General features: G+C 44.2%; 1 protein-coding gene across 3 annotated transcripts in view; it reads left to right on the top strand.

Annotated features, from left to right (window-relative positions):
* PARD3B (par-3 family cell polarity regulator beta) overlaps positions 1-13,360 on the top strand; it is a 392,403-nt gene extending 379,043 nt beyond the window's left edge. For all 3 annotated transcript variants that reach the window (XM_071434745.1, XM_071434744.1, XM_071434743.1), the window contains one exon: positions 8,714-13,360. In XM_071434745.1, the coding sequence (XP_071290846.1) occupies positions 8,714-9,068 (355 nt within the window). In that variant the 3' untranslated portion in view covers positions 9,069-13,360. The remainder of the gene's footprint in view (positions 1-8,713) is intronic.
* Positions 13,361-17,555: the final 4,195 nt, after the last annotated feature.

Below are 17,555 nucleotides of genomic sequence, written 5' to 3'. Positions count from 1 at the left end.
AAAAAAGAATGATATGTCACAGTGAGTTTAACAGAATGTCTGGACCTGAAAGAAACATTGAAGGAAAAAATAACCAGCTACATATTCCTTTTTTACTGAAGCATGGTTTTACTACCCAGTTTGTGCCATTGGAGGCAGAATTGACAGCCATGCTTCATCATGGCAATGGGAGAAAGTGCTGCAAGGAGTGCTTTAATTTAAATGAGAAATGCACTAAGAGGAAAAAAAAGCCTAAAAGCTTGGTAATAACATTAATAACCACTTCTTACAGATTTTTACTAGCCCACTAAAGATCAGACATCATGTTAAGGTCCCAGTGGCTGAATAGTAAAGACCTGGGCCCAGGTTATTATTACTTAGGAAGATTCTTTTAATGATTTCTGTTATTAGTTGAAAATCATTTGAATAGTACAGCTGAATGATCACCATGCTTTAAATTCATTTTGAATGAAAAATGAGAACAGGGTAGAATTTGGGTTTATGCATTTCTGAAAGCACTCCACAAAACCAGCATGGATAGCAGTTGTGCTCTGAATGGGCAGGCAAAGGGCAGAGGTTTCCCTGCTGGGGAGGAGCTCTTCTGGAGTGTGATCAATTCCTTCTGAAAAACAATTTTGACTATGGCAACAGAATTTCTTTTAAATCAAATTAAAAGCTCCTAAACCACCACAGACTCCTTAATTTCTACTCTGTTAGCCTTCAAAAAAGCAGAGACCTCTAGAAGGGTCAGGATGAGGCAAAGGGGTCCGGGTGGTATTTCTGCCTTTTGTGCTGCTGCTGCACTGAAGCTCGTGTTGGAGTCTCACCTCTGCATCTTGCTGCCCTCTCCCAGACTGCCTGCTCTTGAGGAAGGCAGCTGCCTGTTCTCAGGGCAGGGGGAGCAGGGTCCCCCTATCTGTTGGGAGTTGCTACACGGTAAGACAGGGCAAGTATTACCATAGCACAGTTTTCACTTCAGCATCTTGCTCCAGTAGTGGCAGTACTTTTTTTATTAGTTTGAATTTGCATTTAAATGCAAAATTCAACTGAGAAGCCTAAACAGTTGCTTCTCTTGCTGGCTTAAGAAGCATATGTCCTTTAAAAAGAAGTTTTCTCCCCTCCAAAGTAACTTGGTCAGCATCTCCTCAGAAATGTGACTCAGAAGACCAAAGGCCAAGAACTCTTTTAGTCTATAGGAAGAGCTTTTGGTCCCCACTGATCTGCAAAACAAAAGACCAAAGGGACCTTGAAATCTCAACCAGGTCTCTCCCCAGCAGAGCATGGGGGTTCCTGAGCAACAAGCATGACTGCTTAGCATTGAGAGTGGGTTACCAGTGCCCAGAGGTTAATGACTCACACGGCATTATGTTGTGCTGAATAATGAGGAACATCTGAAATGACACATGTTGTAATGACTCGCTACTTAAAGTACCAATCTACTTAAGATCCCTTTAAGCTTGAGGAGATCACAGAATAGCAATGTCTTGTTCAATAGGTGCTACTTTATTTTATGCCTTCTGGTAGAAGAGATGTACCATGCCTGAGAGCATATGAACAAAATAAGTGAGGAATTGAGTAGGAAGGATTATTGCACTAGTTGTTGTGAATGCTTTTTAGGCATTTATAGAGCACCAGCACCATTTCAAGTTTTGTTTTTGTTGATTTCAGGGTTTTAATCCTGGTTGTCACAGTTCCTATATCTGTAGGTTGGATTTAGGGAAGGAGAGAAAGGGGAGCTTTGCCTGCAGGATGAGATTATCAGAAACTGGTCCGAGATTTGCTGTGGAAAATAAACTAATGCTGGAGCAAAGCAGCAACACTGTCTTATGGTTTGGTTGCTGATGGGAGGGAGTTTAAATAAATGGCACTCTAAATTCTGATGTTAACCAATCTGTGACATAGTTTGCTCCATTAGGGATTGAGAACAATCTATTTTCTTGCAGACAAAATAAGTTGTTCATGCTGTCATAAGAAGTCATACCTAATCTTACAGTAAAGTTTTAAACCTGTCAGACACTGCTTGCCTATCTTACCATTGTTTCTGCAGTCTGCTCCCCTGCATGAAAAGCTGGTATGTAATTTAATTGTACACTTGGTCTTAGATGTAAAAGCAAGTGTGACACCTGAATGTCTCCAATTGCTAAAAATGGCCCAGGGAGCAGCTGGGGCCCAACACCTCTGTGGTGTGGCCCTCTGCAAACAATAAAGGACTTAGTACTCCAGCTGCTTTAAGGCTAGACTTCAACTAGAGAAATATAAACACCTCTCTGCACTTACCTGCTGGGATTGTGGTGCTTTAACTGTTTCTAAATATTTTAAGCTGTAATATTGAAGGGAGAGAGAAACTGTGCATATAAACTCTTATATTCAGGCCACTTAGCACCACTTTAGACTTTGCAAAAGTGTATGCAAGAGAAGAGAATCAGGCCTGTCTGCATTGCATCTGGAATGTATTGCTCAAATTTCAAACAAACTTATCTGGACTCGTCCTTCTCCAAACCAAAACCAAATAGGAATTCTTTAAAAAGGGTAGAGAGATTCTTCCACTCTTACACCCACCACTCACACACACACACACACCCCCCCACCTTGAAATGCAGGTCATTAAATGATCATTATTTTTATGGGTCTGCAAAGCCTGTGGAAGTCAGAGCTGTGTAATATACATTGTGGAGTGTTCTGCTAATCCAGTCCGACCGCAGTCGTGCCTGGCCCAGGGAAGAGGGTCTGGTAACTGGAAACCTGACACTGAAGGAATTCCAAACACAGTCCTCAAACTAAAAACAGCTCTCTCTGCATGGCATGTGCTACATGAGAGCCAGGGATTGTATTCGTTTATGTTATCTGATTTTTCAGCCTTGTATTGTTGATAAAAGAACAGGAGAAGGAAGCACCTCCACCAGCTCAGCCCATAAATAAAGTGTGTATGGTGTGTTAGAGGTTAGTATGACACTGCAAGACATCTGCCTTCTTCTGTGGGGTACAAGCCTCTCTCACAGACAGCAGCCACTGAGCACTTCCTTGTGCTGCAGATTCTTCCCAGCACTAAGATACCAAATTTGATTCCCAGTGAATTTTAAATGCAAACCCTTTATTTGGCTGTGGGAAGTATTGATCTGAAAGGGCAAAGAATATTTATTATAGGATTATCTCACCTATTAAGATACAGAGACCCACCTTAATGCATCTCAGTGATTTCTTTGAAATCTGCAGTGATTTGAAATTTCATTAATTTATTTATGTTATATGCATGTTGAATATTAAGCAACAGGAGTTCTTAGAGCCACTGACTACAAACAGCACTGCAGTATCTTTAATACTTTATCTGGAGAGATAGGCACTACGTGATCTTTTCAGTTAATTGTTTTTAGTGTTTGTTGAGAAGAGCTTTAAAAAGACACAGTGTAATGTATTTGATACTTCAAGATTGTTTGCATAATTTAATTCTTACATCAGCTTCTCTTTTCTTCTTTAAAAGTAGATCCTCCTGGCTGAGAACAAACATCACACAATCACACTGCATACAGTGGAGTTCTTCACTGAGAATTTGGACACAGATAGGATCTTGTTGCTTTCTCCTGTTCTTTAATCACAGCCTGGGTTGTCTGATGCCATCACCCAGAATCTCTGTATGCCTTGCTTAGACATGAAAGAGACTGCAGCCAAATGTGGGCTTTCCATTTGCTACTTAGTCTGTGGCTGTCTTTGAAGTTTATTTCAAGAAGTACTCTCTAACAAAGTAAGAAGGCAGGTTTTCTTGTGAGATTATATCCCTTGCAAAATACTCCCTCAGCAGCAAGGAGGAGATAGTGATGTAAGAAGAGAGCATTCCCTTCCTTGCTTTTTACCAGGCACTAAGAGGGTGACCTCTGTGACTTTCCCTATAGAACAGAGGGAAGAAAAACCCTTTGTCACAATGAAATCCAAACCCCCAACGTGATGGGGCACAGCACGAGCAGTTAGACCTTCATTTTGCTTTCCTTTCCTTTTAGATAGCCCAAGCACATGTCTCCAAGGATGTTAAAGGTGACCTGCAAATGGAGGTTATCAATGAAATGCAGTAAACCTGAAATGTAATTTTTTTTTCTGATTAGGTTTTTGAAGCATCAGGTATTTATGCCAGTCTACTCTGTGAGATTTTCCACAGTTGAAGAATTACTAAAATGGAGGTTAAAAAAAAAAAAAAGAGGAAACCTTCAAATACCTGTGACTAAATAATATTTTGGGTAAAAGAAGTCTTTCCTAAGTGTTCCAAATCCTGTGGCTCAGTTTTAAATAAACCCAGAAGCTCTTAAAAATTCTGCAGTAAAGCTAGAGGATACTCTATTTTTTGTGCTTGGAAGATAAATAAAGCAGAGATAGAAAAACAAACCTGGTTTGGGCTTTACCTGTCATAGAGAAAATAACAACACATTAATTGAATATCAGTCACAAATTACCTGCTTTTCTTGGACAAGTCTACTTTGTGCTCCTAATGCTCAAAATGGATCACAGTTGTTAACTGGTGAATCGTTTTAAAAGATAAACTGGTAGAGCTGCAAACCAGCATATGAAGTGAAACACATTCACAACTGCCTGTATGTGATGTGTAATTTCTCTGCAGGGGAAAGAAGATGAGACTTTGCTTCCTCAAAGCAGAAGGGACACCATTTTAACGGGGACCTTGCTCCTGACATTTTTGACAAGTGTTTTCACTCTACCCCACCAGTTTCAGTCCTTTGTGGAGCCTGGTGCTTCTCTCTCCCTTCATTCAATTGCTTCCTGCAGCAGCAGCCTCTGCTTTTAGCTAGGCCCACATCCATAATGCACTTTCCAGTGGGACCCAGCAGAGCTGAACTATCAGCAAAACCAGGTTTTGAGCTCTGAGATCAGTTCCTTCCCAGGATGTTGTGTCAGCTTCCCTGCCTTCTGCCTGCCATTAATTGCACTGCATCCCCAGGTCAAACAAATGGCCAAAAATCTGGAAAACAGCTGACAGTCAGAGCAGCTCCTACTCAGCATGTCCTCTCAGAGGGCACGGTCCTGGCCTGGTCCTTTTGAGTGGCTGGACCTGCTTGACCCAATTTGTGGATTTTTGATCACTCCCCTGGGTCACTGATTTTCCACTTGAGATTATTGTTTTGACCCCCACACCATGGGTCACTGGGGAGGTGTGATATGGCCCTGTGAACTCTGAACTCATCAGAAGCCAACAAAAACAGTACAGAGAGGAGAAGAATTTCATTAGGACCTCCTCAGAGGTGGCAGTGTCTGCTGAGGGAAAAGGTAGGAGTTGTTTTCCTTCTTGCAGAAACAAGCACAGCATCTACAAGGAACTGCCATGTAGAAAGTGTTTGGTTTGGTTTGTTTTGGCAATTTCTTTAAGCATAAACAACAGCATGTACTTTTACACCGTGAGCTATCGAGTGAGAAGGTTGTTGGTTCAGAGGAGCTGCCCTCTTCCTGCTGGGAACTGCCCTCAGTGTCCCAGACTTACTGCTAATGGTGACAGCATTTCTGCAGGCAGAGCTTGGTATTTGCAGTTGTTTCTTTTACCTTAGAAAGATTAACTTTCTGATGGTTAATTTGTCACGCTTGAGGAGGGAAGGGCAGTTTTTTGCTGTTTTTTAAGACTGGTCAGATAGAGGTTCGTGGAGACTCTGTAGGCTGGTTGGTTGCAGTGTGAGCAGCTCTCTGAGAATGAACTTCACCAGGCATGGGTGGTAGGTGAGGAAGAATGAATCCTCGGGAAATAATCTGGCTTCAACATGCTGTGCTTGCCATAAAAGGGAAAAAAAGTGTTGTCATTGTAGCTTGTGTACCTGTGAGTGTAACACCTGCTGGGATCGCTAGGGAAAGGGAGCTGGAGAGTGTGGAGCAGCCATGAGGATATCTTCTGGGAAACCTCCTTCAGTCATGCTGCCCAGAGTCAGCCTTTTGGACAGTTACCAGTGTTTCCCAAGGTTTTACTCAGGCAAAAATTCTGCTAATTGTTGGCTATATTACTGCTTGTATTATCCCCAAGGCTGCTAAAATAACTCATATACCCTTGTCTTCCTGGGGCTTTCCTAAAAGGTTTGTGTGAAGTGGATTCCCGTCAGGTCTCTGTGTACAAACTGTCCTTCCAGCTGCTAAGTCATGACTCTGGGCAAGACGCTCAAGAATTATACCAGCTATGGGTGTTTTGCCCTCAGAGAAAGGAAACTGGTGCTGACAGTGAGCAACTTGGGGTTCTATCTTTTAAAGAAAGATTTTGCTCTTCCCACACGTTGCTCTGCAGCTTGTCTACTCAGCCACAGATGGTGTTAGCTGTAAGTGAAGCGATGGTGGATTTAGGTCGCTAGGAGAGGGAACAGCAGTGGGGATCTGATGGCATTAGTTCAGGCAGCTTGGGGCCATTTCTCAGGTCTGGCACGCTTTGATTGCCCAGGCCCATCTTCACTGCACTGTCCTGGGCCAGAGCAGCCTGGGTGCACAACCCTCTGCACAGTCACAGCTTCTGTGGCAGCAGTGTAACACTCATTCCTAAAACTGGACTGGCTGAATTTTCCTGGAAACAGTTCTTTTGGCTGGATGGCAAAGCACCCCTCTTTTTTCCTGCATCTTGCAGGCCTCTGGTGTCAGTTGAGGCATGAGTTGTGTACTGAAGGCTCAGTATGTCATGCTGGTGGCTCAGTCCCATTGTCAGCCATCATTTTGGTGCCAATTCATCTTGAATTTGTTTTTTTAGAGTAATTCAATTTACAGTTAGAGCTCTGTCCAAAAGCTACCACTGGGTTTTCAGTGAATTCTGGGTCAGGTTCCAAGCTCAGTCCTTTTTTAATGTAATTCACAAGAATTTCATTGATTATAGCTGCCGATGAGAACACCTTATAAAACCAATGTACAGGATTTTGAGCATGATCCTTTTATTAAAAGGTGATGGGTGTAGGTTTGACATTTGTTCCTCTTGGTGTGCTGCTTGACACAAAGCAGTTCCTACCATAGCAGAACCTTTTATGATTGGAAGTATGTTTTTGTGCACAGAGGCATTAAAGCTGAGTGTGATGGGACTGACTAGTGAACAAGCCTTCATGCATGTGGAAAAAAACGTGGAGCAGCTCTTTGGCCTGCCCTGGAAATGAGGCTTTGCTGTAAGGTGTAGGTGTGTGAGCAGTGACGGTAATTGTCTCAGTACGTACGGTTAAGAGTGGTTTGGTATCTCAGAGAGTGGCTTCAGGCCCTTCAGCACTTTGTCTGGACTGTCTCACCAGGAGGTGGGGGGGGAAGCTAGGAGTGCCTGTCTTTTATAATGTTCTGTTTTTAAAGCAGAAAGTCTCTGGGGAGCATAGGGTCCTAAAAGTCCATGGCCTGGAATGCTTCCTTTTGCTCTTTCCATTTTAAACAGGAAACATTTGCACTAAGTTATTCCAGGAGGAGAATTGTAGGTTCATTTCAAGGCAGATAATGTTTGTTCATTGCCTATGTCCGTGATTTACCCCATGGGCTTAAACGAGTGCAGCAGAAAACCACATGTTTTGTTTTACTACATGTTAAACAAGTTCCAGCGGAGTCTGGGAGCCCAGGTTAAGAAAGAAGGAGCATGCTTGTAAAATCTCTGTGTGAACAAGAGAGTCATTGACAAATTTTGAACACCTGATCTGCTGTACCAAAATGATGACTTTTTTTCATAATCTATGCAAAGAATATTTAAACAGTTGATGAGTTCAGTCCCAAAGACACAGAGCAGGTGTAATTGATCTATATAATTGATCAACTTCCAGCCCCTCTTTTGGGTCAAACCTCTGTCTTCTTCCCTAAGCTCTCATTTGGAGAGAAGCTTCCTGTGCAGTCAATGAGGGGTTTTGTCCAAAGTGCAAAGACATTTGCAGTCAGCCTGGCAAAAATTCCTAATTAAATTGAACTTTTGGGGATGCTCTGGTGACATGTCTGTGAGAACAATTATTTTTGCCATTTCAAAAGTATCACAAGTTAAGTTGTAATAGGAAAAAATATCAATGCTTCATTAGTGAAAATCATGAAATTAAGATGCAGAAGGCTACAGAGAGGACTCCATGGCGCATCCTCGGGGATGACATATTCACACGTTGCTTTTCACGTGAACTAGGGCTTGTGAGACCCATACTGATGCAGACAAGTTACAGGACTGTTGTAATATCAGGCCTTTTAGATCACAGGTTTTTTGAAACCTCGTTGGCAACTTGCCCATTAAACACAGGTACTGTAGCCTTACATCCCCAGTGTTTCTTCCCCAGTTTTTCCAACTATGGTGTTTGGAAAGTTTTACAGGCTGACATATTGGGAGAGAATAGTGGGAAATGGCCTGGAAAGCATGAATATTTGTGCATGTAAAGCTTATGGGATTTGCAGACTTGCAGACCCAACTCATCTGTTTATCCTCAGGCTAGATAAGATTCAGTCAAATATGCATTGTTTAAAGGAGCTTTGTTTCCATTATGGCAAATGGATCACAGGAGACTGACTTTGGAAGCTGAAGGGCTCCAGTGCTCCCCCATTGTAAAAGGGCTGTGATGTGTACTGGACCCTTCCTCAAGTGTCCTGGATGTTACAGACTTTTGTAGCACGCAGGTGTGAAGCTTGTTATCCTTCAGAAGTTCTTTTCATTCATCAGGACTTGTCATGCTTGAGGTGGCATTTCCTCTCCCAAAGTAAACATAGATTGTATGTACAATAATGTATCACTGGGCTAGTAGACTGCCTTTTAATGTGCTTTATTATGTTTTTTCCTCCTTAGGCGTGGACCTGCAGAGCCACTAGAATATTTAACAGGGCCACGAGTAACGTACAAAGAGAGAGATCTTCCCTACTACCACGGAGGACAACCTGTTATCCACCCATCCAAGGGGAACTACATCCGTGTGCCGGACACAAGAGTGGCAGAACTGAGGTATCCTCAGTATTACCCAGCCCAGCCCATGGCAAACCAGCATAAAGGACCCCTCCGGCAGGACGTGCCGCCTTCCCCTCCGCAGTCCCACCGAGCACCGGCTTACAGCGAAATGGTCCGACAGCGTGGGACCAGCCCAGACCAGTACCAGTACAGGCAACAGGATCCCAGGCACAAGAACCCCATGACTGCAGCTGTATAGCCGTACACTGGACTCGGGCACATCATTCTTGTAGAGTTGTTCCTAAGCGTAGCTGCCTGTAAGAATGGCACACGAGACCTGGAGTCGTTCTTACTGAGCTGGGCTCAGCCTAGGTGCTTTCTAACAGGCGAACTAAAGCCACGTGAGGTACGATGTGTTTTGAGTATGTGAGGTACCAGACAGTTGAGTGTTTTTTAATTCCTTTTAAAAATAGAAAGTGGCTGCTGGGAATGAAACACAACACTTAATACACCTCAGGGCTATTTACTGAATCCAGTTACACCTTTACAGTACATAGCTGTCTGTGTAAGGGCAGCGGAGTCACCAGAGTTTACTTCAGAGTGCTGTTGTAGAGCCTTTTAAGTGAGAACACAGCATGCAGTACGGACTTCTTGCAGAGCTGGGCATCTTGTGTATCTAGTGTGTGATCATGACAAGGGACTGCCACAGAGATGGTGGCCACATTCCAGGCACGTCCTGACCAAAGCTCTGCTTTAAGGATGCTGCAGTTCCAGATTTGTGATTTGGCCTCTGTCTTCCTCTGTCTTTTTGGTGGTGGCAGCATTTACCTTGCTGCCTTCATTTTTTGCAGTCTGTGTATTGAGAGTCTTCTCTTATTGCACCTGCTGCAGTTGGAGTAGGGTAAAAAGCCTTATCCCCTATGCTTGGGCAGGCTCTCAGAGGACAGGCATCCACCTGAGAACCATGTCTGTAGAGGGGGGAGTGTGTGCTTGTGAGCGTTGGTTAGTTATACAGTGTGCAGTCTTTAAATGTAAACCCTGGAGGACAGATCCTCAGCTGCTGTCAGGAAGTGTCGCTTGAGGGGTTTCAGTGGAGCTGGCCTATAAGGAAGTGACCAGGGGGGTGACTATGGGCATGGACTCCATAATTCGTATTAAGCTACTGTGTCAGGTGCTGCCTTGGCTCCATCAAGGCAGCCCATTCCTGGCCCACTCCATGCGGTGTTGGAGCCAAGTGCCTGCCAGCAGCGTGTCTGCCCCAGCCAGCCCAGTGCCACCACAAGGCACCTGTTCATGGGGGCTGCCTTCCGTGCACGAGGGAAGCTCAGCCTTGGGCAGCACCGGGCCCCAAGTGCCAAACTACTCGAGTTCCTGCAACCAGAGGCCATGAAGTCTGTGGGGAAAGGCGCTTTTCACAGCAAGGGGTGAGGGAAAAGACAAGGAAAGTAACAGGAAGGGCTTCAAGACCCTGGAGCCCAGGAGGAAGATGTGAGAAGAGCTGTTTGTAGGAAGTTATTTGCAGCTGTGCATAGGAAGAGAGAAGGTGTGGGTGGTGAAGGGGTGTCAGCAGCACAGCAGAGCCATGGTGGGGGGACAGGGTAGTGGGGTACATGCACAGTCATTTGCCCCAAACAGCCTGAGTTTGCTCTGCAGCCAGAAATGTGTGTCCCCAGCCACAGGGACCTGTGCGACCCGACCCAGGAGGGCTCTGAGCATTTAGAGATCTGTCTCAAGGATTTTGTCAGGAGGAAACCATGCAGTATTGTGACCTAGAAATATGTTATTTCCAAGTGTCCTTAATTCCTCGACTTCTGCCTTTTGGAAGTGTCACTAAACCACTAGGCCTCTTCTCCTCATCAGGAAAAGACTGTGACCTGGCCAAGGATTAAGCAAAAGGATTTCTTTGATGTCATTTTGACACATTTGGTATGCAACATATTAAATCACATAGATCACTCCCCAGGTGTTAAATACCATCAGGAGGGTTTCTGCTAGGAGTATGTCCTGCTAGCAGGTAATGGCCCTGACGAGAAGCAGCATTTAATCCCAGCCTACTTTCTTCTCCACTGATGGTGCTGGTTAGAGCCTGGCATAACACAGGCACAAGGAGCACTTGCAGCTGTCTGAGTGGCTGGCAGGCTCTAGTGCTTGCATTCCCATCAGCCTCCACCCACCACAGGCTGGGAAGCAGGAGAGAGGAGACAGCTTTCCATGGCAGAGGAGCACCTCCATGATTCAGATAGAGGGCTGGACTCCCTGGGGCAGGGGCAGGCACAGCTCTAAATCCAGTCAGGAGGAAGCATTGGTGGGAGGGAGAGAGGAAGAGGAATGCAACTGATTATGAAGCAAGAGTCTTTGCTTCTTATTCCATTTCTTTCTGCTCTCTTCCCTAGTAATGTAGGAGGGAAAAACCTCTGGAGGGAGTGTTGGGTGTAAAGCTGGATGTCTCTCAGTACCTTCCATAAATAAGACACATTCCCCAAGGAAACTGTGCCTGTCATGTACGTGCTCTGCACAGCCCTGTACTTCTCTCTGAAAGCTTTAGATGCTGTAGGATACTCAGCCAGGACTTGGCAGCCACAGGATAGCCGCTGGTGTTATAAAGGCCTGTTGAAATCGAAGCAAAAACAAATTAAAATACTTTCCTTTCCCTCCTTGAAATATAACCCCTGATACATTTGATCCAGCTGCAAAGAAACTAATGTTTGCGACAGTGGCTTTATCAAGCCAGGCCACAATTAAGAACAGCTCTGAATATAAGCTACTGCCTTTGTAAATCACTCTCAACTAACCCTTCAAATGGCATCACAGCACAGTGAACAGAACTTATTTACAGTATTTCATGAGCCAGGGCCAAATAAAATCTGGATGGAAACAGCTCCTAGATTATTTATAGCCTTTGAGGGACCTGCCCAATGTCTCCTCATAACCTGAATCTTTCCTTAAGAGCTCCCCTTGATGGTATTGGCTCCACTCAGTTGAGGCAGACAAATCAAACAAACACCTTCTAAGCTGTTAATCTTACCTTACCCAACAGGTTATTAAATGATGCTTCTGCTCAGTAAGCAGAAATCAGTAGAGAGCTTCTTCCAATCAAAAAAAAAAAAAAAAAAAGATGTAAGTGTAATATATGGATGCATCCTACAGGTAAGGAGCTAAGGAGGAAAAACAGTGTGACCTAACTGGGAGAGCAAGACCAAAAAGTATTACAGAGCATCTCATCAATCTCTGGTGCCATTGTTCTGGGAGAAAATTGCCATTTCCTGATTTAATATCTGGTAGAGGTACAGTGTTTTCAAAAGTATAATGTGTAACTACAGTATATATAGTCAGCTTTTCTGCAGTATAAAATGTATGATTTTAGCACCATATTGTGGAAAAATATGTACCGTGCAGAATTCACGAGGTGCTACAACTGACGGTTGAAAATACACACTTGCAAAATCCAAAAGAGCCGTTAAGTAACAAGTTGTTCTTTTCCCATATGTCCATATGTTTGGGAAAATTATGAGTCTGAAATGCTCTTGACACGTAATTGCCTCGCACTCCCTCATCCAAAATGTGCCAGTCCAGCAGCAGAGTCACTGACGTAGTGGGTGTGAAGGGAGAGCTGGGTTTGCCACGGGAGCAGCCCTAAGTGTGTGTGTGAGCAGGCATCAAGACCGAGGGAGAGAGGCCCGCACTCACGTGAAGCTGAAGCTTTGATTTCCTGAGCTGGTGGTGTGCAGCCTGCATTTCTGGCTCTGGCACAGGGCCAGCCAGGCCCAGCAGTTGAAAGATTAAGAGATAGAAAAAAGAGCCTGTGGATTTTCTGAGTGACCACCCACTAGTGAGCCATGATTTTGGCCTGTGAGCCGACATTACCACTGTGATATATTATGATGCAGGAGTCTCTAGGCACCCCTCAAATGCGTAAAGAATCATCAACTGCCCTTTGTGGGGGAAACTAAGCATAGAGAAGAAAAAAAAAGGCTCTTGCCTTGAAAAAGTGCATACAGTCCTGAATTCCAATTCACTCCAGCTTCCTGATCTAGAAATAGCTTCACATGCTGCCTAATTTTTTTACAGATGAATTGTGCTACCTCTTGCTCCCAGCCATCACAGATTTGTTTATCAGAGTTAGTGCTGCGAGTGAATCCTAGCGACTGCTCTGCCAGGGCCACATCCTGACACTGCTCTGAGCAGGGGCTGCTTTGCACTTTCAAAAGGCCCCACACCTGTGCTCCCCATCGCAGTTGTCCTGCAGGGTCCTTAAGCCTTACATGCAAAATCAGAAGTGCTATTCACTATCTCTGCATAGGAAAGAAGGCTTTGTAAGACACTATTGTGTTACTGTGAGGGAGAGAGAGGTACTTGTGATCCTGACAATATCTGTGTGTTTAAGTGAAACTGATTTAAAAATCATGTGTGATTGTTTTGGGGGAGAAATTCAACACGTAATTTGACAGGTTTTTTCTAGTACCACGTCAAAGATTTTGATCTTTTGTTACATATGGCTATATAAATTTTACCTGGTTTATTTTGCATTAAAATAAAGGCTTTAAGACTATATATGATTATGTACTTGTATGTAGAGTTTTTCCCTTCTTTGTGTCTACAAAGTCATCCTCAGCCGTGGATGTGATTTGATATTAGAGGATGATACATGATCAAGCTGGATAAGAATTGGTAAGATGACTTTTTTTAACAAAAAAATAAAAACCACAGCAGCCATGTGCTACTTTGTAGGGGAAAAAAAAGGCATCCCAGGGCTTAACTTGATTCTGTCTCAAATCTGCATTGTCTTCAGCTGTATTGCCTGAATCTTGATTCCATACCCTAGGATTGAGAGGAGAAGCAAGAAAAAGTCCCTTGTCAACTCAGAGAATTTCAGCTTAGGCAGCTGCTTGTTTATGGCTGAAGTTCCCCAGGCACTTTCATCTCATCATGGAGCTGTTTTCATGCTGTTGGTACCAGCTGAGGTGTTCTGCAGCCTGTAGCAGTTGCCAGAGGGCTGAGAGGGCTGGAGACCCCTGCCAGAGATTTAGGATGCCTTGAAAGTTCTGCACAGCTCTTCACATGAGGTACGTTGGTCATTTAACTGAAGCTGGTAACTCTTATTTTCACACATTATGCACAAGATAGATCTTTGTAGGATCAGGCTGTGGGTTGCAGTGAGATCTGGGCAAGAGTGTTATGTTAGGTGGAATAATTTTCAAAATAGATACTTCAGTGAAAAGGCATTAGTACAGGGAGAAGGAATAATGAAGCCTAAGATGGAAATTACAGGTTACTGTGAAGAAAAAGGAAAAAATAAAAGAACAAAATAGACAGAAAGGTGTAATAGAAAGGGCAGGAATGAGTCAATAAAAATACATGTGTACTGCATTCCAAAACATTTTGAATGCAGATCTTAGTGTTTACAGCCAAGACAGCTCATGGATAATGTCAGTCAATTTTAGCATGTATTAAATTATAAACCACATAGATGCCATTTTTAGACCCAGTCAGGTCATAACTTGCACTCACAGCTGAAAACTGAACAAATAAAAAGGATACCTCAGTTTCTCCTGCTGGAGCTGTACAGAGTAGCAAAAGACAAAGTAGGAGTGTACTGAGAGCTGGAAACTGGGTGACCACAGTTTGAGATCATAGTCCTTCTGCCTTGGTGGTCTCCTGTGGTTTCCCCACAACAGCACTCAACAGCGCTCCCCGGGACCTGGGCTCAAGTTAAAATCTGTTTTTCAGACTGCTCTATCTGTGTAAGGAAGTACGTGGAGCCATTCGACTGTTCATTAATTGTAACGAACAAGACCGCGCCCTCCTGAGACCGGTGTCCTGCTGTAAGCAGAGTGGGATGCAGCGCCTTTCCGCACGGAGGCTCGCGGAGCTGCGCTGCCCCAGCAGCAGTGCAGTGACCTGCTGCAATGTGCTCTACCCATGGCAGAGCATCACAGCCTCTCAGGAATGAGGAACGTGGCAGCTGGGCTGCTTGGGAGGCTCTCAGGAAGCAAAATGCCATTATCAAGATTGAAGTGGAGCTGAGCGGCTCCTGCAGCCTCCCAGAAGACATTCAGGGCTTCTGGTAAGTCCCAGAGGATTCTGGCTCAAAGGCTCTGGAAGTCTCCTGAGGAGGGTACTTAGGCTCCCTTTGCTTGGTGTGCTCATCCCTACAGAGAAGGTTATGTAGGTGCTGAGGCATGCCTTGGAAAAGGATGGAAACAAGACAGAAGGGATCCTAATTCCTAAGTGTGGGGTCTGCTCCAGGGGGGACATCTTAGCTGATGGTTTTCTCAGTGATCTGACACAGGCAACCAGAGAGATAGGATTGCTCTGGGAATGGGTAAAGAGAGGTGAGGGAGTGGAGAGTGGGAAATTATAAGAAGAGTCAAATGGAGCAAAGGAAAGGGGATGAAAAAACAAAATAGGTTGAAAAAGGGGGCAGGAGGTGTCAGACCTGAACAGGAAATAGGTGGGAAAGAGAGGGGATTGTCCCCAGTGTGTGAAATTCACAAACCAACAAGGAAGGTGGAGCTCTGTGATAATACTCCCCAATTTCTGCTTTGCATCCCAGACTTGTAACATCCCTCCACTGTGTCCAGAGTCAAGACCAGGGACAAAGCAGCACAAAGCTACCTTGTGCCTGAGCAAGAAAGCGAAGGGCAAGTAGGGATTGTGAGGAAACCCATCAATCAGTATGGGGAGAGAGACACCCATCACACATCCCTGCTCCCTCCCTAGATCACATGCTGGTACCCAGATCTCACAGCCTGTTCCACACACGCTTCCCTTCATCTCCCTGGGTACCACCAACATCACAGTCTCCTTTCCTGACTGCCTCTTTCATCCAGCGGTTCCCCCTGATCACTGATGTCCCCAAAGCCACATTGACCTTCAGTACAACTTTTGCCTTCACTGCTGAGAAGCCTCACATGCCATCTGCGAGTGTAGCTAACCAACACCAGTAATTTTGCTGGCACCTGAAAGAGTCAAAGTATGTGGTCCCCAGGACCACCCCACATGGTATGGGGTGGGACTGTGCCTTCATTACATACAGGGACAAGTCATTTCTGAGTCAGTGCTTTGTGGGTATAGACTGTAAGAAAGACAAAGATTTCATCTGCTTTTTTGCTCATCTAGAACAAACCTTTGACATGTGCAAAAGCTATTTTATTGCTGGCCTGGTACAAAAATCCTGAACCAGTTTCAAGGGCCAAAAAGGTGATTATAGTCTTTAAAGGAGAATTAATTCTCAAACTGTTCCCAAAATATGCCTGACAAACTAACCCAAGCCAGATGAGTTGGCTGTGCTCATGGTAAAAGGAAACCTCTGTGCAGAGGATGTTTTGCTTTTCCAGAAGAATATCTGCATTTGAAAGAAATAATTTATTGGGAAATATGTACAGTACAGTAAAATAGCAAAATGAGACATTCAATGAGGCTTCTATATAAAGCTGTGCCCTTTGCCTCTAGTGGATAATGAATACAAATGATATAAAGAAGCAATGAACATTCAATGTTTTATATTTAAAATACATTTGTGTGGAAAACAATGTGGCACAGAAAAAGGACTGAAGGGTTCTCAAAGATAATGCCAGAAGCTGCGAGATGTTAGCAGCTTTGTCGTATAAGTTTCAAGGTGTAGGTTTTTAATTTTCTCTTACGAATTGCAGAAGCAGTCGTGAAAACTGTCATTAAAATTCATGGCAAGGAAAGTAAACTTACATTAAAACCTACCCTGTTCTTCTCTGAATTCTTGGTACTGACTAGGAAGTGTCTGCTTCTCAGCCAAAACCTTACCTACACAATCTGATTTAGTCTCTAGGCTCTGTTAAACTGGAGTTTCCATGCATCACATCCTTCAATCCAGAGTACAAAAGGAAAAAAAAACTTTAAAATTGCAACCTAGATTTTCAAACCAGCAAGCTATGATGTTAAGAGGTTTGATTTGCCATATTTTTTCTAGGAATGAAAAGAGAAGAAAAACAGCGCAAATATGAAGAGATTTGTTTATAGGTAAATAAAAATAAATAAACCTTCCTTCCCTTCCTCCTAGGTATAGATATGCATAATGTATATGTATATGAATATGTACACACACTTAGGTATTGCTGCTTTTGATCTAAAAGCAAGTTTACTTTATTTCTAGGCTCTCCCTGAAGGAGTCAGTATTTACAGCAATGTATGTATGAGAGGAAGGCAGTATAAATGGTAAGCACTTGGTTCATGAGTGGCTGGATGTGCAGAGCAGCTGAGCCCTGCAAGCAAAACGAGGAGGCAGCTCTCAGAGCAGCATTTCCTCGTGCTGCTTGTCGCTCCAGTGCCTGCCTCCCTGTAAGTGACAATTTGCAGAGGTGGGCTGTGTTTGCAGGGCAGCCCCTGCCCCAGGTGTGGAAAGGATTGGCAGGGCTGCTGCAGTGGGTGAGGGCTCCTGGGTGGGCACCAGGGCCATGGGGCAGCCACAGCGCTCAAGGCCCAGCCAGGATGGGCAGGGTGGGTGGCACTTCCAGGACATTGAAACCAGAGTATGAGTTGTGGGGCTGCTCTTAAGACTGAAGCTGCCTGACAGTCTGTTGGTTAATTCGGCAAGCAGAGGAAATCAAAGGCACTCTAAGCAAGCTCAGTTTCCACTCTGCATTCACATTTAGCCAAATTAATCACAACTAATTCAGTTAGTGGAGTGTTAGGTTCAAGAAGGGTGTTTCTTACCTCTTCACAGAGGCACATGCACACATCCTCCTCACCATGAAGGATGTCTTTCCTACCC

The sequence above is a fragment of the Agelaius tricolor genome, unplaced genomic scaffold (genome assembly GCF_023055355.1).
Source record: "Agelaius tricolor isolate 1412-34295 unplaced genomic scaffold, bAgeTri1.0.p SCAF_10, whole genome shotgun sequence".
NCBI lineage: Eukaryota > Metazoa > Chordata > Aves > Passeriformes > Icteridae > Agelaius > Agelaius tricolor.
The sequence above is the reverse complement of the archived record's forward strand: the minus strand, read 5'-3'. Positions and strand labels throughout refer to the sequence as shown.